This window comes from Anopheles arabiensis, chromosome 2 (genome assembly GCF_016920715.1).
Source record: "Anopheles arabiensis isolate DONGOLA chromosome 2, AaraD3, whole genome shotgun sequence".
NCBI lineage: Eukaryota > Metazoa > Arthropoda > Insecta > Diptera > Culicidae > Anopheles > Anopheles arabiensis.
In genome coordinates, this window is record NC_053517.1 from 87056738 (window position 1) to 87082051 (window position 25314).

The following is a 25314-nucleotide window of genomic DNA, read 5'->3' on the forward strand; positions in this document are numbered from 1 at the left end:
TGTTGACTATCATTAACATTAGCTTCATTACAACGAAATCGATCCAAGATTCATTTCCAGGCCACTGTACAGTTGGATGCCATTGCATATAGCGGGGAGGGAATACACACGCACACAAACAGTACACCCCAAAACGTAATCGATGAGCTAACACAGAGAGAGAGAGAGAGAAAAAAAAGAAAACAAAAAGTCTCCATCAAAGTCATCGGACTGGAATGTTTGCTGCTGCAATAGCGTATCATCGCGTGGATGATGTGATAATGTTAGGTGCCATGCGGCCCAAGGTGTGAGGGGAGTTATGACTGGTTTTCGTCGGATGAAGGTTCGAGCTCAAGAGCTCTCGATCGTGGCGATCACCTGGAACCAAACGACGACCAGAGGGATGTGGAGACAGACTGATCTTGTCGAAATGGCTTTTGGATTTCGTCTCTACCGCAAGATCAGTCATCATCTTATTATTCTTCATCCTATTGCCCTCCCTCTCGCACTCCATGATGTGATGTGCCGGTGCACAGAGCACGCATACATTTTTTTATCGTTTTCTTTCCCATTATGTCGTTTACGCCGGGCGCTGCTGCTGCCGCTCCACAACCCAAGCAAATGGGAAAAGGTAGCAGAACCGGTTTCTTTTCTTTTCTCACCGTTTATCAGAAGGCCACTTGGTTTGGTTTCATGGTCAGAGTGTGTGCTCTGTGTGCGTTTTTTTTTTATTGTTTATCTCGTTCCTCCAACTCGCAACAGCGTCGATGTTTTGCGTCCTTTTTTCGAGTTATGCTGCCATGCGAGACGGTGCGAAGCTTACACACTGGCACACATGTGCTACGCATCGAACCCTACACAGCAGCAGCATAGCAGTGCCGTGTGGTATATGGTGCTTTAATACACGTTTTATGTGCTTGTGTGCGTGTGGGGTTTCTTTTTCTCATTTAAACAACTCGCGTTATAAACAAACTTCATGCCCTGGCTATGAGTGGAAGCAAAGGCACTCCCTGTTATTTTTTCTCGATTGAAGAATTGAACAAAAAATCGCCAACCCGGAGGATGTATTCAACACAATCTGAAGATTCGCAGGTTGAACGTAAGACCTTCAAGTAAAATTCCAGCACCAAGGAAAGAGAGAGAAATAAAGGAAACAAAAGTTCAAGATTGTAAAGGGAGGTCTTCTCCCTCCTGGAGCATAATATATTATTAACCCCCAATGCAGTAAATATATCCTATAAAAGGCAATAAACAAAACGCTAGTGATAAATGCAAATAACGGTCAAGGATTTTGCGTAATACTTTCGAACGCGTCCATGTTCACGGAACAGATGAAAGCTTACCGTCAATCATATTTTGTATTGCAAAGTATTTCGCAATAATTTCGCATTTTCATGTTGAAGGTATAAAATGGTGCAAAAGAGCTTTTTTTGAAGAGAGGTATTATGTTAATCCGTGTTTTATCAGCGTTTTGCAGAGAAAACATTCATTTCTTCTTCACTCTGTCTGTGTTGATGATTTTAATAATCCTTTTTACTCACACCTTTTACGGATCTCACAAACTTTTTGCCATTGTGGGCTGGAGTGAAATGAAGCTTATCGCTTAACAGAAAGAATTTAAATTATGAAAGTTGCTTTAAATGCCGTAAATTATTCCACACACCATGATACATAGGCATATGTGTTTGCTTGTCCCAATGCTTTTGGCGTCTGTTTGTGTGTTTCAGAAAGACAATAATTTATGATTATTTTATGTCAACGTATGAATCATGCCCTTTTACAAACATAATGAATAACAACTGTTCGACGTGTGTGAGTAATTAAACATTTTCAGTTGAAATGTTCCGAAACACCAAAAAAAAGCTCTCCAAAAGTTATTAAAGCAGGACATGTCTTGTTGGTGGTGGTACTGCATAAATAAATAGTGGACTTGATACAAAATCTAATAAAAAACTGTCTCAAAACCATTAGTCAACTACTTCGAATGTCATACATTTTCTTCTTTGTTTGTTGCCTCCTTACGGCACAAGACTTTACGGCAACAAACTCTCTTCTATGCAAAACAATGTACGAAAGTCGACTCATAAACACCTTCCCTGAAGCATATAGCAGCTGGCTACAATTCGATTTAAATTAATGTCCTACCTCTTTTCTACCTTTCCTGTTCATTTCTAGCGACAAAAAAACAGAACGGCACCACGATGCGCTCGAACAGCCTCAACTCGGGCTCCCGGACACCGCCGCTAGAGCGCAAAAGCAGCAAGTTCAGCGCCTTCGGCCGGCTGTTCAAGCCGTGGAAGTGGCGGAGAAAAAAGAAAAGCGAAAAGTTCGAGTCCACCTCAAAGTGTAAGTTGCAAATGGCTGCTAATTGATTCTGTTGCTTTTGTTTCTTGTGCCTTTTTTTTGTTGTTTCGGTCCGTGCTTCATGCTCGCGAGTGGAGGTTCTGGAGCGTAAGGGTCAACACGGTTGTCCTTATGCTGTATCCCTCTCTGTTTGTGTAGTACACAAGGAAGCAGCTTCTGTTGATTTGATTTTGCCTATTATGAATTTGTATTTTCTTCTGTTTCACTAATTGCATTTGAAAACTCATTTCTTTTGCTTTAAATTTCTTGGAGTTTGTGCTGTTTTTTTTCTTATTAAACTGTCAGTCTTCATTATTATTCTTGTTTATCATTTTAAATCTAACATTTTTCCATTTTACTAACAATTTATTGCCATTTTTCCAACCTCATTCCTACTAACAATCTAACATTTGATTAACATGCGCTTGCGTTTGTTATGTATTCTATTTTGCCTTACATTTTCGTTTTTTTTTAATCTCTTTTCTTACCTCTTTTCAACTGATTGCACGCGTGTGTGTGTGGCCCGTATATTTCATCTTTTGCCCTGTACATCATCCATTCAATACACTCCCCCACGTACCCCTGCCTTGTGTGCCTCAACAATTTCGCTAAAACCTTGCACGAAATGATGGTTCGCGATGGAAATATGCAGCGCTCGAGCGGAAAATTTCAGTACGTGCCAACCGGGAAGAACTTGTACAAAAGGGCATTCTGCTACCGGAAAGCCCTACATCTGCACTATCGATAGCTGGTAAGTAGTAGCGCGCCATGTGTGGGACCTTTTTCAGTGGCTGGCCCGAGGGGTGGGGTCAATGTAGCCAAACCGAGTGCTCATCCGATTGGCAAAAATTGCTTTTCAAAATGTAGGTCATTTAGGGGGGCCACAGGGGGCGGTTCATAGTAGTGGGTACATTTCTGTTGAAGGGTACCAGTATTAGTTTTCGTTTCGTTTAATGCTTTTGGTTGAAACAATTGATTTTTATTGTAAATCGACTTTTATTTCGCATTACAATTGCCATTAAAATTGACCTTAGAATTGTTGCAAACAACAAGTGGTCATCATGATATGCGACGTTTCTAATCGATGAGTTATGTTTCCCATCCCCTTTTATCGTTATGCCGCTTCCGTTTGTTGCTGAACTGCTGGTGTATGTCCGCCATCAAATGCCTACGCGCTAAACACATCAACAATGACACCGACAACGATCTCATATACGCAATTACTGAACTTCCCCTGTTCTATTGGTTGACTATCACCTGTGGTATGGGTGTGGGCGCGCGTGCGTACGTGTATGTGTATGTGTGTGTGTGTGGGATTGACATTTTTGCTCTCTCGCGTGTTTGTCATTGCCACCACATCTTATTTCCATCAACAACGATTGATTCTCCCTGTCCCTCCCCCCCCCCCCCCCCCAATCCCATCCCATCATCCACGTACACACAAAAACAATGACGAAAAAACCCACCTTCAAAACACCGAAGCCATTTGCATCAGTCCCACGGAATCGGTTACGTGGTCCACCTCAGCGCACAGGCAGTTGCAAACCTTCCATCATCAGCCACCGCCGCCGCCACCCCCAATGGCGTCGTTGCACTATCGCAGTCCAAGTAAGTGGTGGGGGCGCTGTTCCGGTTTCAGATCGGAGGGCACCCGAAGCATAACACATCCCCCGTGTGTCTTCTCTGCCCTTAACTTGCGTGCTCGTTTGTTTTTTTTGTATTTATATATTTTCGTTCTTCGCACTATTCGATGTGATTGTTTTTTCTTTTGTTTACGGTCTTTTACTGAATTGAATTTCGTTGTTGTTGTTTCAACTGTTGTATGTGATCGCTGCCGATGTTGTTGTGTGTTTTCATAAGTTTTGTCTTGGTGTGTTAGTTAGGCATGACTTGCTTGCACATATAGTCACACTTTAATCGTTTGTTTATTGAATCCTTTTTTAATCAGATTTATACACTAGTAAGCTTAGAAAATTTGTCAAAAATTCCGTATTTTGTGTGTTTATCTTGTGAAAGCTAAACGTTTTTTTTTGTGTTTCACCATCGTTAATAGAGCCATTTTCCACCTTTAATCTTTTTGCGTGGTGAATATGAGTCACATCTCTACAATCTCCCACGATCCATCTTAGTCATTAACCGGTATTGCAGTTCACTTTCGGACGGATTGTTATTTGTTTGTTTGCGAATGTATGACATATGTCAGCGATATTCGTTTTGCACCATTGACCGAATTATAGCTCAGCATTTTGCACTTGTCTTCAATAGCAACTCTCGTCTGTGGCAGAAATTGTTAAATTCAGAGTTGGTCTTACCATTTACGGAAGAGGCATCTATTTATTTGTATTAGTGTGCCGACCTGCTTTCCTTGTATGGCACCGGTCATAAGATCACCAATCATCGATCCAATGCGATGCATGGAAATATTATGGGATAAAATGAAAACATAAAAATTAATTTAAAAATCCTTTTATTATCATTATGACCTTTGCAATAGAAATTCGTTCGTAATCATTTTCGATTTTATATGTCCATCGTGTGGCTGCCTGTGCGTTAGCGAAAACAATAACCCCTACCCAGTGCAAATCACCACTTCAAAATCACCACGCGAGAGGAGCGCCATCTACGTTACATGCTTGAACTAGTGAACCCTAGATGGCGCTCAAATCGGTGACCGTTATTTCAAAGAGCTGATGGATTTGCATGCAAAGTTTTTTTTTTGTAATTCAGTGCTATATTTTATTTAATTTTGGATTTTTGTAATGATAATAGATTTAATTTCTAATAATGTGCTTCACAAAGCGACAGGCTCAAAATTCCATTTAGATTTAAATATATAAAACCTTGCAAATACGTTCGTCCGCATGCGTTTGTACAAAATGCACTCTCGTTTTACTATTCATAACTGTATTGCTATCACTCATGCACGTGGTATCGCATTAGGTGTTTCTGTATGGTTGGTATTGTTAATAACTTGATGTAATTGTGTTTTTCTCTTCTCCTTTCTTCCCCTGCTTGCCTGATCCTGTGCCAATGTTACAGACGAGGAGCAATACACGATCTACAACTCAGTGAACGGAACGAACGGTGCCGTCCTGCCAAATCTCGCAACCTCTGTCAACGCACCAAATAGTACTAGCATAGCGAGCAACAACGTGCCTTTATCGCAATCGGCCCAGCAGATCAGCAGCCTCGGCGGCGGTCCGGGCGGTGTCGGCACGCCGGTTGGTTCACTCAACCTGTCGGCCATCCTGGGCGGTGGCGGCGGCGGCGGTGCTATGGGTCCCGGAGGACAGCTGGTCAATTCATCCACCGGTGCGGGCGGTGGTGGTGGTGGTGGTGTAATCGGTGCAAACATGATCAGTGGTAGTACGGCTGGCAGTGCGTTGGCCAGCATTTTGACCGGAAGTGTTAGTTTAAGTGGTGGTGGTGGAGGAGGATCTGGTGCCAGCGGGTCAGGAGGAAATGGTGGACCAGGCGGTGGAGGTGCGGGTGGTGCCGGTGTCGTGCTAGTGTCCGGGCTGGCGCACTCACAATCCGCCCATCAGATAGGGCAACCGCCGCCGCCGTCCCTCGTTCACGCGCAGCTTGCCCCGCACCAAGCCCTTCAGCAGCAGCTACAGCAGCATTTCGCGAACGTAGCCGCCAACGCCAGTGCCAACATGAATCAAGGTGAGTTGTAAACTATTTTTAAATATGGTGGTTGTAGTATGTTACCATTGCATTTATTACTCTTATGGCTACGACTGTTTCTGGAGGTGTCTACAGGTCTTAAGGCCGGGCTACATTGATCGTACTCTCTGGTGTAATTTTAATTTTCACTAGCGCATCTGGCGGCGGCTGGAGGAAGCTTTTTTTGGTCGTCGGGGGAATGGTCGTGCCGGATCTCAAATTTAAGTTGTTTTTCCTTGGTTTTTTGATGCGAAAATGGCTGAAATACTTGCACAACATATTAATCTATCAATTACAAAGCTTTTCCAGTCCAGTTGAGGTAAAAAACATGGAAAAATAACGTATTTTCTGGAGCGGTTCCAAATTGTTTAGCAAAATGCTTCGGTCAGCCGCCGCCAGATGCGCTAGTGAAAATCAAAATTACGCGTGCGAGTACGATCAATGTAGCCCGGCCTTTAAGGCCGGGCTACATTGATCGTACTCTCTGGTGTAATTTCAATTTTCACTAGTGCTCCTGGCGGCGGCTGGTGGAAGCTTGTTTTGGTCATCGAGGGAATGGTCGTGCGGGATCTCAAAATTAATCAGTTTTTTCATCGTTTTTTAATGGGGAAACTGCTGAAATACTCGCACAACATATTTATCTATCAATTACAAAGCTTTTCCAGTCCAGTTAAAGTAAAAACATGGAAAAATAACGTATTTTCTGGAGCGGCTCCACATTGTTTAGCAAAATGCTTCGGTTAGCCGCCGCCAGATGCGCTAGTGAAAATCTAAATTACACCAGCGAGTACGATCAATGTAGCTCGGCCTTTAGTGGGCTATTCAACTCAACTTTTATGACTTTTATGAGTTCTTTTAAATACGTTAATTGAAAATCATTTTCAAATGTTAGCTCTTTGCTAAACGTTAAATTCATACTAAGAGGAAAGTTTAAGGCTTCCATGAGAATGCAATGTTGCTCAGAGGTAATGTTCCACACAAGTATTTTCCACAGCAGTCAACTATTCCAAACAGTGTAGAGTAAGCTCTACAAATAAATTGCTTTTGATAATCTGCAAGGACTTACTATGTTTGGTTGCTTTTTAAATCTTATTTGAATGGCTGTTATACTTTCAAAGGAGCCTCGTATAAGGATAAGAAGCATTGCAATTTGATTTATGTCGAAAACAATCTTACCTTACCCTGTAACTGCTTACTGCACAACGGATTGTTACGCCTTTTTGTAGGAGAGCCTATACTTTGGGCCTCCCTTCATCATTGCATGCATTGTCTCTTCGGAGAGCACAAGATTCTTTTGATAACCCAGAGAAAGCACTTAAAAAGACGTCTGAATTCTTGTGATTCCATGTTGTGAAAGGAAGCCATGTCTAACATTTATGCTCTTGAAGCAGTAAGCGTTATGCGCTTGAAGCAGTGTATGTAAAACATGTAAACTGTGCGCTGTTCAGCAGGAACAACTTGTTTTCTCGTTTAAAATAGTTGAATGAATGTTTTACTTGTTGATGATTTAAACAATCAGTAATGTTTAGTAGATCGAAACAAAGCTCTTTTCTAGTAAAACACGTTATTTACGGTCTAGTTTAACCATTTATAAATTCAATGTTACCTATTAAACTTCTTTAAATAATGTTTTAAACCAACCCATGCACGGTTTGTACCAGTTTTGTAAGGTTTCTTTTGCGTGAGACTAACCCACCGAAGATTCTTCCAAGAACAAAAACGTTCCGTATAAGCAAAATCTCAAACCTTTCAACCCCGTTGATCGTATGTTACACCGTTTGCAGCGGCGTTACACCGGGTGAATTATGTCTTCCAGTTCCAGCCATCCGGGTGTCAGTTTATGCTATTCGTGCTGAGATTATACACTACCCGCTTCAAATTACCTCTCCCATTGGTGCTCCTGAACGGGAACCATGACACACTTTGTTGCCCGATTTTCTAGGAAAAAGCGAAAATCTCTTGGCACCAGCACCAGGCGTCTCCATTGTCAAAGCGGGCGATGGGAGGCGATGGCGTCCTAGTGGCGTGCAGTTTTCCCGGAAAATTCCTGATTTTGTATTATGTTGTGCTCTCTTTCTCTCGCTTTTTCTCTTTCTCTCTCTCTCTAAGTTACTCGCCATCTTACCATAGAGTCAGTTGTGCTAGTTTGTGTATGCAGCTACAATTCACAGACAACAGTGGAGCGCATCGCGTACGAACCGCGTGGCCCCATTTGTGTGCGTGCGTGTGTGTGTGTGTTTGTCCGTGTTTCGCGGGGAGTAAGAGAACTAGTTCAACTTAATCCCTCGAATTTCAATGAGCTGGGAACGCTTTTCAGCTCTGCTTGTACCCATTACAAAACACGGGTGGTTTGGCGAAAAGACAAGATTCCCTGACCTACGCTGTTCGAGCGTTAAGCTTTTTCATAGCATGGGTTTGCAAAGAATATCTTCGTTGTGGATAATCAAAAAAAAAACCTTTTCCAATTTTAAATGGAATTCCTCTCTCATGAAGTGTGTTTTCCATTCATGCAAATGTATAAACATGGTGCTTCAGTTCTAGCCATGCTTGGGATTTTAACTGAACTCTGAACCATATTTCCCTACATAATACTAACGCTGGCTTTTAAGCAATGTGATGCTCTTGATATCTCACATTCGTATGTGATGCGTTATCAGCTGGGTATGAAATGAAATATTTGCCCTACACACGATAGGATTGTATTTATTTTATTTTGTACGACCCGATGGACCTCTCGCTTGCTAAATATACAATCTTATCTGTGTTGCCGCACTCAATCGAGACTGCCACTTGATAGGCGTTACGGCGTTGTGATAATAGTAGATTGGTTATTATCTTTACTGTCGCCACTAAAGCAACAATGAGAGCAAAAAATGCAATCAGCAGTCGATTCCATAACGAGCAGGCCTTTTGTTATTTGGTATAAAAATATTCCACGGTGTGTATCTGTAATCGACTTGATGATATGATGGATGCAATACAATCGCAAATATTTTGATATTCTACAATGCAGCAACATTGTAGAAGCGTAGTTTAGACGCAAGAAAGTGTCTTAATGGCTTTGTTTTCAATTGATGAATATTGATCCATTGTGATTCACCACAGATCTACGTTACAGGATATTAAAGTAACAATCTCAAGGTAAAGAAGAGACGGGACAAACAACGAGACAAGAGAAGTAATGTCGCACACAAGGATAAGGTCGAGTCGAAATCAATTTCAAGCGAGCTTAACAAGATCGACCTTTCTTTTTTTGTTTATCTCCAACCAACTCCACGTAAAAAGAGGACGACAAAAAAAACAACATACTACAGTACTTACATGAAACAAACCAAAACACAAAAAAATAACGTTGCTCAACGTGAGCGAAACATAACTCTATTGCAGTGCTCTCTTGTACGTCGAAAGCTAACCCTTGGACAGCAGTTGGCAGTTTGACTGTCTTGCAATGTGTAATCCATTTCACTAAGGTGGAATGCTGTGATAAGAAAATTGGACGCGAGTTGCTGCCATTGCGGTGTTTACCCGATAACGATAAGGTTGTGGCGTGGCCGGCTTATCCAATCGATTCGTAATCCATTAGTAATTCAATGGAACGCATTGCAACGCTCATTCTGTTTGTTTGCTTGTGCATAAGATAATTCGTTTTGTGGAATGTACTAGTCATAGCAAAAACGTGTAATATTAAGCTTAAATTTTGTGTAAACTTATTTGAATTAGTTTGTAATACTTGAAAGCTAGAAAACTCTATAAGTCCTTTGAATATTCAATAAGCACTGTACAGCATAGTGCAAACGAGTGCAACATAGCTCACCATGTCTCGAAGCATAGCACTTAGATGCAGAGCAGATAAATCTCGTTGTGGCATCGAAATATTCTGCATGCATGACAAAATACCGAATTCCAAGCCATCTGGGTGAAGAGTGGGTAGGTGGGAGGGTGGGTCGGTTAGTTTGTAGTGAAGGAGAGCCAAGGTGAAGAAACACAGGACGTGTGGAGAGGGGTGTTGTGTAAACGCGCGGTCTCAGCACATCGTGTTCGTGGTTGCCGGCAGGATTGTACTAACACACAGGCGCGCCGTAGTCGTCATTTTGGTTTGAATATGTGCGTGTAGTCGCAACTGTTTCAAACACATACACACAAACACATATTCACAGCACAGCTACCCAAGCAGACGAGCGGCTCGTCCAGAGCACACCAACACCAACGTCAATGAACGCCCCTAGACTGTTGGTGGTTGGGCGGCTTCGTTCGTTAGGTCGCCATTTGTATACCGCTCCCGTACGCCAGTGTATGGGAGAGATTGCCAACGAGAAGCTCTCCTTTCCGGCGGTATGTTTGTGTGTGTGTGTGTGTTTCGGGGTTTTCAGTGGATGTAGTGCTGGCCCCATCGGTTTGTGTATTCCGGTCAGTAAACAGCGGCCATTCGTGCCGTTCGTATCTCGCGCGCGCACTACATTTTTTTTACAGTCGGCGTGTGCGTTGCCCTCGTGCACTACCCCCTTCTTGCGCTACTGCTACTGCTGGTTCCCGGTGCTTCCGGGGTTGCGTTTTGGGGATATTTGCCATACATTGTGTGTGTATTGAGGGTTGTGCAAAACCGAGCAGAGGAAGAAAAAGAAACAACCTCAACCAAAATGCTGTCCCGTGCTGCTGTCCCGCGTGCGAATCGTGCTGTGAGCACGGGAGCGGTGTGGACAACCCTTTGTGAAAGTGTTTGACGAGAAGTAAGAAAACCGTGACGACATGTAAATTGCACAAGCTAGAAACCACCACTACCGGAGAGTTTGTGTATGAAAAAAAAAAGTGTAGCTTGTTACTGGTCGAACGCAACACGGGGGTGGGTGCCAAATGTGGTGTGCAGGTGGTTCAGTTTTTTTTCGGTTTGAATTTAATTGGGCTGGGTTTGTGTGAAAGTGTTACAGATGCCAGATATCCTTGCACGACGAGGTGTATAAGGCTACACCTTTGCTGCGTTGTGAGTGAAAGAGGACCAAGCGGATAAGCGGAGTGAATGAAAGAGTTGTGCGATGGAGAAAAGGATAAAGCGAAAGAGAGAGCATACGAGCTGGGAATAGTAGTGAGTGTAACGTGACGGCGAAAAGTGACGATGATGGTGGATAGTTATGTGCAATGTAGCTTTTTTTCACATTTTTACTAGCTCATATATTTACTGCCATAATGCATAGAATGTGTGTAATGGGTTTTGACGCACCTTTGTCGGACTATGGTACGCTTTGTACCGTTTGCGTGTCTGTGTTTGTTGCATGTATGCGAACCTTCTGTAGTTGTTGAATGGTATTTACAAGTTTTACCAATATGTTGTCCACTCCTGGCACCAGTAAATCGAGAACGGAAAACAGCACTCTTAAACTATCTTCGGCAAGTTTTCCCTTTGTTGAAAGAAATTCAATAACCTCCCAGTACCACTATGCGTTGTGTCTTTGCAGACGTTGAACGATAGCGTAGCACAGGTTTCGCTTTGCAAAGAGTGTGCACCTCAAACCGGTTCTTGGAAATTTGTCACGAACTTCTTCGAGCAGAAAGCTACATTGTAACGTTGTAAAGTTAGGCAAGAGTTAGAGCATAGTGTCGTGCTACTTTTTGATAATGATGGTGCAAAATATGGTGTTTTTTTTGTTTTGTTTTTCAGAAAGTATGCTCAGGCTCTAATGTTTCAATTGAAAACTTTAGTCATGCTACAAAGCTTATCCGTTTCGACAACAAAAGTAATAGCCTTGCACAATGTTCACAGTCCCAGTGCTTTTAATTATACTTCGCCTTTTTACCCCACACACACACACACACACACACACTCACACAATGGTAACGCTGCTGCAGCTCCCCTTACGTAGTGCCATTTTCTACACAAAAACGGTGATTTATGGTGGGGTTACGGTGCACGTGTTACTGGCTTGCTAGTGGCATTGTTCGCTAACGCTGTAAAGCGAGTGACTTTGCGCAAAGCCCCTTTTGTTTAAGGGCGCTCTGGTGTCTGTGCTGCGTTTGAAGTTGACGATGGGAGTATGGGTTGGGCCAACATTACTTTGGCCGTAATGTTACTGCTCCTGCCATCAGGGGACAGAAAGGATGGTAAATTAATGCGTCAAATTAGAAGCTCAGGAACTGTGTTATGGAAATTGTTATACACTTTAAAACACCACAGCAAACCACCATCTTGCAGTGCACGTCACAGCAGTGGAAATTACCAAACCAAACCAAAGTATGTCCAGTTTTGAAAGCAGGCTTTTCATTTGTCCATTCTGTGTCCATGGCTGCACGCGTTTGTATGTGTGTGTGCGCGTGAATGTTTGCGTTTGTGTGGTGGCAGTGCACTACGGGCGAACCCATTATCGACCTGATGCCACTGGACGTGAACCTTACTGCTGCTGCTGCTGCTGCTGCTGCTGCTATTGCACACTTAGCATCGCGGTTGATAGCGCGAACGGTGGACGGAAAAGCATGATATAACAGATAGAACTTCCAACCGTGCGCGCGCGCCCATCCTTCGTGTGTGTTGCACGTTGTGGAAGTGATTTTTCTTTTTCTCGCAAAGAACGGAGGCAAAAGCGAATGTGTGGGGATGGGGCTAGCAAAGTGCATTTTGAGTGGGTCTTGCAATGGTTGCCACGGCGGGGTAAATTCGGTACGCGCAAAGCGCCCCTGGCTGAAACGTGGCTGGATAAAAAAGCGCGCACACGGTGTGAGAGAAATGTTTAGTTGCTTCTCTCCTTTTTTCTGTGTGCTTCGCTGTCTCTTTTCCGGCTGGTTGTGGAAGGTTCTTGTTTTTTTACGTGATCGTTGCATGTTTGCATTCCTGTTCTGTAAGCTGGACAAGATGCAGGAAAGGAACGATACAGGGGAAATAATAAGAAGCGAAGGGGTTTGCTTCCATCTACGTAATTTCATTCCTTTGCTAATGCTTGCAAGGGCAGTAGTACGTTTTCCTTGTCAGTTCCCCGGATACCAACGCGATAACCCATCACACGGGATGGAAAAGGTGATTTGATGGAAAAAAGGAAACCTGTGCACCGGAGTATTGTAATGCCTTGTACACACAATCCTGGCACGTGGAATCTTTGCCCGATGCGTGACTGGCATACCGCAAGCGTGGTCGATTTCTTGACCAAATGGGTGTGTGTGAGGGTGGTTTCACGTAAATATGTGTAACGTTTTTTATGAGCAAAAATTGGTTACTAGCATCGATGGATAATTTGATATAGTAAGAGCAGTATTCAACTTCTACTCTATGTTTTTTTTTTGTCAAAATACAATCAAAAATGTTACCTTAACAGTAATGGGGCCCTTTCCGTTTGAAGTTCGTAGGCTGAAATTTCAGCCTGTCAGCTGTTTGCATTGTATAGCAGTTTTCGAGCAGCTATTTAAGTGAGTATAATATGAAGGTGGGCTTATCCCAAGGTGTATGAATTTAGAAGGCTGATGTTTATCGCTTCTGCTTCTGAATGAAGATTTTAAGAGAGTTTTGAGTATTCATCAAGTCTCAAGAAAGCTTGTTTGAACAAAAGTTTTAACCCATCCTGTCAAAAAGTGATATTCAAATTTGGGTTTAAAAAACATACTATGGACTATATACACTTGTGACCACCTGGACTACATACACTTTGATTCTAGATTCCATCACCTGATTTCTTTAATGCACCTTGGGATAAATGTAAACAACACCGTGTTTTCGAGCAGGTACTCGAATCTAATTCTAGCTTTGTGGCTAGAATAATCTAGACTGAAAATTGCAGGCTAGTGTTTGTGTGGTTTTGTATGGAGTGTTTACATGATTTCAGCCTCGAACTGTCAAACTCCATACAAAAAACTAATTAGAATCGTGAAGGCCCCCAATATTTGAATTTCGCCTCGTAAAACTGTCTGTCCAATTCCGTTGTGGTACAAACAGAACCAACCCAGCAGACGAAACGTCCCATTTTTCCTGCAAAACAATCCACTCTGTTCTTCTCTTACGCTTTGTTGTCTGTGTATTTTTAGCAATCTTATAAATACAATACCTCAAACCCAGCTGGGCAAGTTTTGAGACAAGCGAATGTACCCAAAACCTCGAGGCAACAGCATTCCGATTTGCATCCGTCATCATGCTTCAACCGTGCGCACCCGTGTGTAGGAATATTAGCAAAGTTTTTCGCGCTCGCTCAGTGAGAGTGAAGCCATGAATTCATTTGCTGTAATGAGGAAGCGAAACGGTGAAATATCACTTGCAAACACAATGCAAAACAAACGAGAGAGCTTGCAAACACTGTTGTGTGCTACATGCATTGCTCCTGTCGGCGTGTCGTGTCGAAGCGGCCATGCCTAGCGATAGCAGCTGTTGCGTTAGTTAAGCTTTTTTGCCTGTTAGAAAATAAAACCAGCAATGTTCGCCTCGGTCGTGCTGGTGTGGGCCATTTTAACCAACAGGCCAACCAACCGGTTCCGAGCGAAACTATATTTATATTTTATTGTTTGCTTGTTCGTGACGACCCTCCAAGTTTTGCGACTATAAAAATGGTACCCCAGGTGCAGGTGTTTGTGTGCATTTTCCAACATTTAACGTCGTAAAAAAAAAACCAGTTCAAACTAGCTTACGCTTTTGTGGCACTTTTCTTTCTCTCTCTCTCTTGCCTTCTCTCGCCTGTCCGTAGGGGGCGGCGCGCACGTCTTGTTGAGTGGTTTTTGAGGGCAGTGCTTTTGCCTTGCCCACCTCCTCTCCCAGCACCGTGCAAACGTCAGTTCTCTGTTCGGCCACTTCAACCTTATGGCCACATATTTCCTACATACAAACATCCACACAAACACACACACACACGTTACGAGTGGCTTTTGCTCGATTGAATTGTAGCCGAAACGATTAGCGCTCGAAGTGTGTTTGTTTAAAGGAAATCCAACAAACTTCACCAGCAATCGAAAATGCCCGAGAGGAAGAGAACGTGAGTGGCGGAGGATGTTTGCAATGCTTCCGAAAAACCACCATCCTCTTCAAATGTGCTGCCCCGTGTGTGTGTGTGTGTGTGTGTGTGTGTGTGTGTGTGTGTGTGTGTGATGGTGGAAAAGGTGGTTTCAGGGCTTGCAAATGGGACGGACGCACTGGGTTGGCTGAGGCGATGAACAGCAAACTGTCGGAATCTGACGCAGACCAGTACCGGGGCTTGGTGGAAGCTTCCAAATGTTATGACTGTCCTGCTGATCATTAGCATAAAATAGCACCATCATCTTTCACCGTTTCTCGTGCCTTCCTTCCCGTGCCCCCTTTTTTATGGGTTCGATCAGCTGTGGTTGTGTGTGTGTGTATGTGTGTTTGTGTAAAAGTGCGCTTCGAAGCCATTGAACGTGAGCGATGACTAATGACGGTAGCACACGACAGCTGCAGACGGCAGGAAGTGGGAGGAAGGGCAAGCGTGGCTGGCTGGAATGGAATAGCCGATAGCTAATTTGAGTCTAGGTTTGCGCGCGTGACGCTGAAAGGACGAAAGGACAGTAACATCCACTTTACCCCGCCGTTCTCGTCGGCGGTGCTGTTGTTGTTGTTGTTGTTGTTGTTGTTGTTGTTGAACCCTTGTCAACGACGAAGTGTTGCTCATTTGCAATCAGAGTGCCAAACGCATGGAAGTGGATGGAATTGGCCGCGTCTCGTATGATAGCGCGCTACTGGGGGAGGGGGAAGGGGGGTTTGCCATAAACAATAACGGGAATGACTAACAAAGGATGCGAAGGATACCGGCGTAAGGATAGAAAGCAGTTCGTGGTGTGCATTTGTAAGGGGGTGGGGAGAAAGGAACGGAGAGCCGCAGCCTCTGTTGGCAAATGATTAATTCAATGATGTCTGTTAATTCGGTATTGTTGCAAATGGGTAGAAATGGTGGCGCGGTGTTGTCGCTATGTTCAAAGGAGTCCATCCTGTCGTTCTGTCGCATCACGTACCGGGCGTCTCCATGTAAGGAATCGTTTTGAGTTAACGAGAAGCACCAAGCGTCTCCATTGCAGTTGGAATAGACACGGAATAGGGGAGGCCGTAAGATTATGCGATAAAGGAAACTACAATAAAGAGTTAATAGGTTAAAAACTGCTACATTAAAAACTTAATCTTTGGGGACACAATTTTTACTATTTGAGATTCAATTAAAATTATAATTATAATTATTATGATATTTTATTTCTTAAAACGCGTTTAGTTCCAATAAGACAAACTAATTCAAAATGTCAAAACAAATAAAAAAAAGCCCTATATAATTAAATGCGTCCCATAATGAGCACTTCAATTGATTCTTCTGCAATATAAAGTTGTTCCACCGTTTGGGGCATCCGCTGGAATGACTTGGCCAAAACTGCCGCCACTTCTAAGCAAAGAGCGATCAAATTACACAAAGTGTGACCGTTTTAACGCACTTGTTGACTGCATACCGCTTCGCGCGAGGATCTCGTTAGTTTCTAACGCCCGTTTCCATAAATTCCCTACCCAACAACCCACTGCTGGCGCTAAAGCCCTGTTTTTTTTTCTTTTCACCGCTATAGCCACTTCCTTTATTTCTCTTTGCACAAGGGCGGAAATGTCCTCGTTAGCAAAGTGCGCCCGGCTCTAAATGCCATCAGGTTGGTGTCCGGGTCGGTTCGTAACGGATATGGGCGTTGGGATTTTAGGCGAGACTGTGCGGCTGTAAAACGGTCAGCGTTCGCTGCTTATTAGGTCGCGGAACCGTTGGATGTGTGTGTGTGTTTGTGTGTAAACGTGACAGGATAAATGTTTATGTCTTTAGGTTGTCGCTGGTCGTATGCTTTTTGCTCTGTCGAAGAAGTACGTGTTGCGGTGCAGACAACATGTTGTGCTGCTTGGGATTAGTTAATCTATCGTACAGCGTTCGCTCGGTGTGTTGAAACATGCTTTGAAATGAGTATTGCGCCTTTTCTGCGATCAATAAACTCTGCTCGCATAAATAATAGAAGAAAAAAAGGCAGGATATGAATAAGGAAATAACATATCGATCCACTTGTGCATGCCATTACGCGTGTGTAATTCAATTTGTGTAGTAAAATGAAAAATCATTGCTCGTTATGCATTCCAGCACTTGGTTTGGTGAAACACTTTACTCTTCCTGCTTCCATGTACATCTACGGCATCCTTTTCGAGTACGGTAAAGTTGTGTTGTGTACGAGGCTCGAGTGAGCTGAAGCGATTAGTTTCACTTCATACCCCGCATGCTCATGGAGGAAGAAACGCATGAAACGCTCTTATTTTAGCTCAGTTTCATTTGCATCGTTTGCAGAATGACGATGCTATTGTTCTTGCTACAAGGAGGCGAAGACCGTCTTGGGAGACGGCTCATCCCATTCGCTTCGTCACCGGCGACGTGTCTTTCTAACGTGAGTGCGCACTAGAATGCATGCATACGTGGCTGGGTGGAAAATGGGAATGCCTTACCATTCGTTCGCATTCGAACGGAACAGACTAGCGCAGATTGATGGACGTCTTGTACGGGTGGACTTTAATTTCTCATTCTCTAACCCGCTGCACTCCCCTAACAGATGCAAGCAGATGAGAATGTGGATGCGATGCTCGTTTTTTTTTCGTTTCGGAAAACCGGTTCCGTTTGCCATTCGTTTATATTTTTACGATCCCGCACCAGACCTGCGGGAAATCATCATTGATCCCACTTGGCCAAGAATCTGTTGGGTACTCGTTGCTTGTTCCTCCCAACTCCTCCCACCTTCTCAAACTACACGTTGTCCACGGTGTTGACATCGTGACGTGACCGAAAATTGTGCCCAATAAGGGACGGTGGCACAATTTTGCAATCCTGACGGGAGGCGCCCTCGCTCGATTTTGGTTTCGGTTGAATGGCAGGGCAAGGGCCGACCGATGCGATTTTTTGCTCATCAATGAAATATAATTTTTTGCTCTTTTTCTCCTCCTTTCCAAGCACGTTCTTTTATAAACCTTCAACCGCAACACCTCAACTACAAACCGAGCATCGATGGTGCCGGGGCAGCAAAGTTTCCGCTCGCTGAGCGGGCTGAAAGCTTTCTCAATTATTTAACCTTGCTCTGGTCCCCATCCGGGCGGGCCGCCACCTCCACCTCCCTCTGCTAGCTTATGAATCGGCATCGAGCTTTTGAAAATTTCACAAAACTTTTTTCCGACTGCTGGGGACTGTGGGTCGTTGTATGGTAGGACGTGTCGCCATCAAGCGAAGGGTGTGCCGGCTCGACTGAGGGCGTCGTTTTGGTCTCGTTGGAAGTTTTTTTTTACTGATCCGTTTTGCTCTCCACCATTCGGTAAATTCACATTCTGCCTTTTTTTTTTCTTCTTATGTGTCGGTCACTGCTAAACGATTCGTGCTGGACGACCTCATCGATCCCGTTCTGGTTGTTGGGTTCATTAAATTAGAAAATTGATGAAAACCGACGATTGTCCTTTCTCGGTCAGTGGGGGAGGGAGAAACTGTGCTTTACCTACCCTTGTCACAGCCACCATCGCTACACCGAAACCGACCTACGCCAAAGCGGAAGGGACATTTCACGCAACATTGGGCGGATAATTGCGATCGATTGATTAGTTTTGAAAATTGAGGTTATCTCGCCGCGTACAATTGATGTCGGTTGTGCGAGTGGTATGGTTTTTAGTATGGACTTGCATGGGGTGCGAGCAATATGGAGCAATTATTTCTATTAAATCTTCTAGAACTATTTATAAAACATGTTTGTTAATATAAAAAAAGCATAGAAATAATTTAGCGAACCATTTTCTTGACCAACGTGTTGATACGTATCTAATCTTACCAAATAATCTTTTACCTTGGTCGTAAAGCATAACACGGGAAATGCATTTGTTAATAAAGCGAAGACAAATTAAAACGCAAACAAAACAAAAAAAACTGTCCCTAAAACTGTCATCCCTCTTTTCGCTAGGATCTTTTCATCAAACTGTGTCATCTGTCAACATGGCACCGACAGGTTCTTCTTCAACCCAATAGAAAGCTTAAATTAGAGTTTTATTATCTGCTCATTTTTATGTTCACAAAACGCACACACACCCACACAGATACAACGGGCAGCCAAAATAGCAGCCTTATCCTGTCTGCCTGGGTAAACCCCCTTACCGCATGGCCGTTTAATGGCCGGCTGGGCCCAGATTGAGAATCAATCGTGCTCACCCCCCCGGAGAGTAGCAGGAAGCGTGTGGGGGAAAGAATGTCGCCTGGCTGCGGAAAGCTGTGCGCTGTTACGAAAGGTCATTTATGTTGTGTGCACGTGCGTGTGCGTGTTTGTTAAATTGGTACCGTTTCGTGAAACCTTGTCTGTGTCCCGGTCACGGAGAAGCCCTAAAAAGCCTTACCGATGACCACTCCGGATAACCGATTACCCGGAACCGATGACCGGTACGCTCTATCATAACTTTGCGAAAAGAAAAGGGTTGCTCATTCGCAAGCCTGCTGCTGCTGCGTATGTTTGGGTATCGTGTATGTCTCGCACGACACCTATACCTTTTGTGTGTGAATTTGGGTGTGGATGTGTGTCCAGTTCGGTGGTTGGATTAGAGCTTCAGGTTCCAGTTCTGCCAGACCACTCTTCTCATGGACACACGACCATGTGCGCCGTGTTTTCTGCATTGGGTGGTTATATGAGCTCTGCCCGCTCCACATGTATATAAGCTTAGTTCTTTTTTCCGCAGCTGGTCGTTTTCAGGCGTTGGTCCCACCTCGGCCACGAACTGAAGGCAAGAACAAATCGTTCCAAATTCCTCCCGGTCCCGGTAAGCGGATTGTGGTGAAGCGGTCTAACGAATTCGCGCTTGTTAATTTGAACCTTTTTCGCCAAGTTTCGAGCTGGTCCGGCAGCAACGTTATACTGTCGTTTAGGGATGTATTGCCTGGCTAATACCTAGTGCTGCTCCGGGAAACCAATGTTATGCTCTAGAGACATTTAACGGCAAAAGGATTGGTTCAATGTACCATCAGAAAGCAGACTGTTGGTAAGGCACAAATACTGGGAAAATAATTGCCAATGAGTTATAATTAGTCATTTTTTTATTGAGGTTTGATTGGTTTATATGAAGTTTGTTAAGCGTATTTGTACTAATGAAAGTATTCATGCAATAATACCAAATTACATACAATAAAATCACTTCCATACTATGGCTCAAAACATTGTACAACGTTTTCAAATCAATTTTCTTCAAAAATGTTTTACTTCATCTAAACAAAAAATTAGAACCCTATTGCCGTGTAGCACGCTAACCGGCAGGTTTAAAAAAGCGGGGTTTGCTGTTTGGGGCTTAATTTAATCTTCACTAGTGTGATGACAACAGCTACCGCTACCGACACACACACACCACACAGTTGCCCGTTAAGGAATGGCGGCATACCGTAGCTACTATCAGCCCCTTCGTTTACCCCGGTCGGTCGGTTCTAAGGCACGATTCGTGCGTCGCTCCCGCGGAAAGCGTTGCAGTAGAGATAATTTAAATAATTACTGCTAACATCGTTAACACTTTGTAAACACAATTCCGGCGAACATATGGATGTATTTGGTCGCGAGAATCGCCCGGGAGGAAAGGGCAAGAATGCGAAGAGCAGCTACATTAATTGAGCGTCAGATGTTTGCGCAAATGTGCGCGAGCGTACCTTATATGGTCGTTGCTTTGCTTGGTTCGTTTGTATAGTGGCAGGAAGGAGAGGGGGGGTTGTACGTGAAATTATTGGAATTAAATAGATTTGTTTATGGCAGGAATTGCGGCAGCTTCATTTAAATAACTAATGGTTTGGTGATGTTCGCTTCTCTTAGGGAGAAGCAAGCACCCTTTGATGGTGCTGTTTGAGCCAAATTGTATCTTGAAACCACTTCAGTGGTTTCTTTCTAGCCTGTAAACTAAAACCATTTCCAATAATCATTTTTAAAGCGATTACCCAAATAGCCAAGCACCAACAAGCGGGCACTGTTGTTGGGTGTGTGCTTTCGCCTTTAAACGACACCAGTTACGCAGTCGCGCCAAAATACTAAATATTCCACACGCAAGGGTAAGCGCAGCAAGCGACGAGTGGCATGCATTTTTTATACACCTTGCCTTCCGTTCCGTTCTTAAGCAGCATTTGTCCTATTCTGTTGTTTTTTTTTTCTTCTCTCTATTACACAATTGATATTCATGTTGCCCTTGGAACTTGAAACGGGCTGTAAAAATTGAATAAGCCCCACAAACACAGAGGCTCAAAAATATTCACCGTCTATGCTTTTTTTTTTCACTCTGAGCAGTGTGACAGTGGCAGCCCTTTTTCTGTTTCGCTTTGTGTAGCCTTTTGGAAGCCACAGCAACATAGCAAGCGTTGCTCAACGAGTAATCCTATAACCCTGTCTGTTCGGTCCTACGGGATTTCATTTCTGTATCATTATACTTTTTACGGATTGGCTTCAAAATAAGGACAGTCACACACCATTTCGGTGTCGCTTGAGGGTTTTGGCGTACGATCAATATAAAGAACCAACGTGCGTGTGGTTTGAAACTGTATGAAAATTATTTCACTAAAATGTAGAGCGTGGTTTATCAAAGACTTTGAATGGATTGGTCTTTAAAGAGCTGTATTGAATTTCCCTATCGATGAGGCACGGTTTGGCCAAAAACTGAAATCTGCATTCGTATTACTGTGATCGATCGGACCACCACCACATACCCGAAGTCGGCTGTGGGATGTGTCGTTATGGTGAGCATCTATTTTCCTTCCCGATGAAATTAAGCCACAAATACAGTGTCGTCCGTCGGCTCGTACCGTTCAGCGAACCGATGCTTCCGCCCACTGTTGCAATAGAGATGACCAGCGAGATTTTGAACGTTGTCTGCATACCCGCTGGGACCGCTTGGGATGTCTGAATGGGGCTCCCTCCGCTATGTGCCGTGCTGGGTGGATAATTCCTGCTCTCGTGTTCATCTCCACCCCCGCCTGCTGTCGATTGACCGTTGGGAGCGTTGGAGAAATGTGTGAAATTAAGCACCATGCCCGGGGTTTGGTTTTGGCACTGTGAATTCATTTTTACGCTACTGTTCTGAGCCACTACACCACTACTGTGCACGTTGTGTGGTTACGGCAGATAAGGCACTGGGCACTATTGCGGCTACCGATGGCTGTGCGTCCCCCACAGGGATGGCAACGTTTCATTCATTCTCATGTGAACAGAAGATTACGCAATGCGATCGAATTGGATCGAATCGGCTCAGCGTAACTGCATTGCAATTTGCTTTAATCAAGTACGATACTCTTAACAGGTTTATTTCAATTTTAGGTTGAATTTGAATTCGCTTTATTGTGCGATAATAAAACACTGCCTTTTAATACGGTGGGTCTTTTTAAACGGCCCTATTACTCCCCGTGCCAAAGGTTCGTCGCCGCCCGTGTATCTTTCAAACGCTCTTTACGCCCCGCTGTACATGTGCTGCACAGGCTTTTCTTTTTAGATGCCCCGGAAATGACCCATAACGGTAACGATTATCGTTAAGTTTCCGGTGTGCTGCTCTTCCCCTTCCCCCCACCCTCTCCCGGTCGGTAGTTCTGAGTAAAAGTTTGCGGTCGGTGGGTGATAGTGGAAAGTGACGCACAAAAACTAGGGCTGCGGAAGGACAAGTTTTGCCGGAGGGGGTTGGGGGTGTACCGTCCTCTCAGTCGAGTTTAGTGCCGAGCTACTCGTGTATGTGTGTGTGTGTATGAGGAAAGTTCAGTTCTGTTGAAAAGTTTTTCGCTCAATGAAGAAAACGCTCTCGAGCCTTCGCAAATGATTGTAGCCTCGGCGTGAGAGGTGGGCACAAGACAAGGGAGCTGGAGGCAATTGAGGGTGGTGGTACGTCTATTGTTTTATTAATTGATGATAAGCAAAGTTTTGGCTCCGATGCACCCCAAACACATTTGCTCTCTTTGCCCCCGTGTGTTCGTTTGGAGGGAAATCGTTAGAGTGGGCCCGACTGGTGACGGTGCCACAGTGCGGGTCGGTTTTGGAGGTTTCCCGAGTGGTGTGGCTTTTGGAAACAAGTGTGATAATCATTATGTTCGGCCACACACACACACACGCCATGCTATGCCATGCTTTGGACAGCAAAACTTGGTCACCATCGTTAGAGTTTTGGGTGCGCCCGACTGTAGTGAAGAAGCGATGAAAAAGGGCGAAATAGAGAGTATGCAATTTAGATAGGATCCGTTGGGATAATTCAAATGATATTAATTTAGCATTTTAGTTTTTAAGCTGTAATTATTATTTAAGCACCTTTCTATTCCACGGCTGTTCCGATCTGTCATAAGCCGTAAGATCGAAACAAATGTGTCACTTTTTGCCGTCAAACTGTACACTTGTGCTCTTTCGCTCCTTAAGTAACAAGGAAAAAACAAACAAAGTAAATAGAATCGATCGTAAATAGAAAATTTAGCTAATATAAAATGATTTTATTTTTCTTGTAAAAAATAAAAATGTATAAGATTCTCGAAAAGTCAAAGAAAAGTCATAGACAGATTTCCCTCCCATTTCTTTGACACACTTTTATGTGGGTGTGTTCTTGTTTGTTATCAGCAAAAAACATCATCAAATTTGAAGAGCCCCTCATTACTGCTAATCGCATGAAATGTAGACCGTTTCGCCGTAGTACAAACACCCGGTGGAAAGCATCCCCCGGCAGCCATCGGTTTATGAGCGCTTTATGCTTTCGATGACGGTAACGAGAGAGCACATCATTGCACTTCTACTGCCTGTGTCATCATGTTGCCCGTTTTTTCGGTTCGTTTCGTCTCGCCGCGCTGCTCACCCGTCAAGTTGCGTGGTGATGTACGCGTCATTTAGCGTCGCCAGGTTCGGGGCAAGCATGTGCCTTGCCTTGCTTCTTCGTTGGATGACTTTTGTCACATTGCTGAAAATGATGTACCTGCCAGCCCATCGAAAGAAGTCAGCAACAACAAAATCCGACTTCGTTTCCCTAGCTGTGGCACCACCAACACCAGTGCAGCTTTGCGCGTGTATGTGTGCGCGCATGTTTATCAAAAGCAATTATTAGGGCGGCCACACAACGAAACGCGTTCAGTGGTAGTGTTAGTGCCAAAAAGTATTTGTAAGCCGGTTTTTAGTCCTTTTTTGTGGAACTGCGCGTGCACGGGATCTCGGTGTCTCGGAGACACACGAGAGCATCTGGAAGCAGTGCCAGTGTTCGGCAGTTGATGCACATGCGCAGTACCAAACCATTCGCAACCTCTGGCACACATACCAGAGTAGCGTAGCGTGGAAAACGCGCGCGCCTTCCTGTGCAAGCGGCAAGGAGGGGTGATATCAACACATCCCACAGCAGTGTTTGTGTCTCTGTGGCGAGATGTGCCGCTGTGTTGGTGTGCCTATACACAAATTGGTTGCGAAATGCGCCGGTATGCTCGGCACACCGGAGATAGCATTACAGTCAAGCCGCCAGGGGGGGTGCCAATGCGTCCTCTTCGTTGCACAGGACACCGCACAGGTATAGCGCGCGTGCATCACCACTTGTGCATTTCCAACGCAATCTTTAGTAAAGTGAAGGCTTTCCTTGCCTACCAAGTATACATGGGGATGTAATTGGATATCGTTTTTTTTTGTTTTACTTCGTCCACAAACGACGCATGTCGGTGTGTGTTAGTGTTTGAATAAAGGTGAATAAAAGATGTACCTTCATTTTGTTAGACCAAAAACAACAAACAACAGTGGTGTGTAACCCGGTCATAATGAAACAGTGTCGAGTTGAATTGAAATTTGACCTAAAATTCTTTGACATCCTTGGAGTGTAACTTCCTTAGTTAGTATACAAAAAAAAGGTTCATATTTATCTACAACAACAAATAACCTTTCCGTGCATTATTGTGCCTTTGGACTGGCATTTTTCGATTGCTGGCGAAAATAATTGTTGCTGCTGCTTTTCAACTAACTGAACCTGCACAACACAAGTGATATACACCACACGCTCTTTGGAACATTGGAAGTGTTTCAAATAATAAAGTGTCCCTGCTGTTGTTTTTTTTTTTTTTCAACTGGTTTTTATGAACCATTGTCACGCCATTCTATGCCACAGTGTAGGTTACCGGTTGATTCCCGCAGGCTTTCATGTAAATAATTTGACTTATTGATTTCGTGAAAGGCTAGCACTTTGAAGAAAGGGTTGCATATTTCCTCTGCGTGTGTGAGTTTTAGTTCATGCTATGTTCAGCTCAAACGGTATAGTAAAATTATTATGTGAAAAACAATTAAAGAAAAAAGGTGTTAGCTGCGTGGGACGATAGTTATTTCAAGTAAAAAATAGGATTTATGTGTTATTATTATTACTTTTTTAACTAAAATGTT

At 43.8% G+C, this 25314-nt stretch overlaps 1 protein-coding gene across 7 annotated transcripts in view; it reads left to right on the forward strand.

Moving 5' to 3' along the window:
- The window catches only part of LOC120896670 (AF4/FMR2 family member lilli), a 141344-nt gene that overhangs the window by 48189 nt on the left and 67841 nt on the right, over positions 1-25314 (forward strand). For 5 of the 7 annotated variants that reach the window (XM_040300972.1, XM_040300971.1, XM_040300974.1 and 2 more), the window contains exons 3-6: positions 2155-2325; positions 2975-3073; positions 3805-3930; positions 5362-5991. In XM_040300972.1, coding sequence (XP_040156906.1) covers positions 2155-2325; positions 2975-3073; positions 3805-3930; positions 5362-5991 — 1026 coding nt within the window. The remainder of the gene's footprint in view (positions 1-2154; positions 2326-2974; positions 3074-3804; positions 3931-5361; positions 5992-25314) is intronic. The other 2 variants (XM_040300975.1, XM_040300977.1) reach the window with 2 other exon arrangements.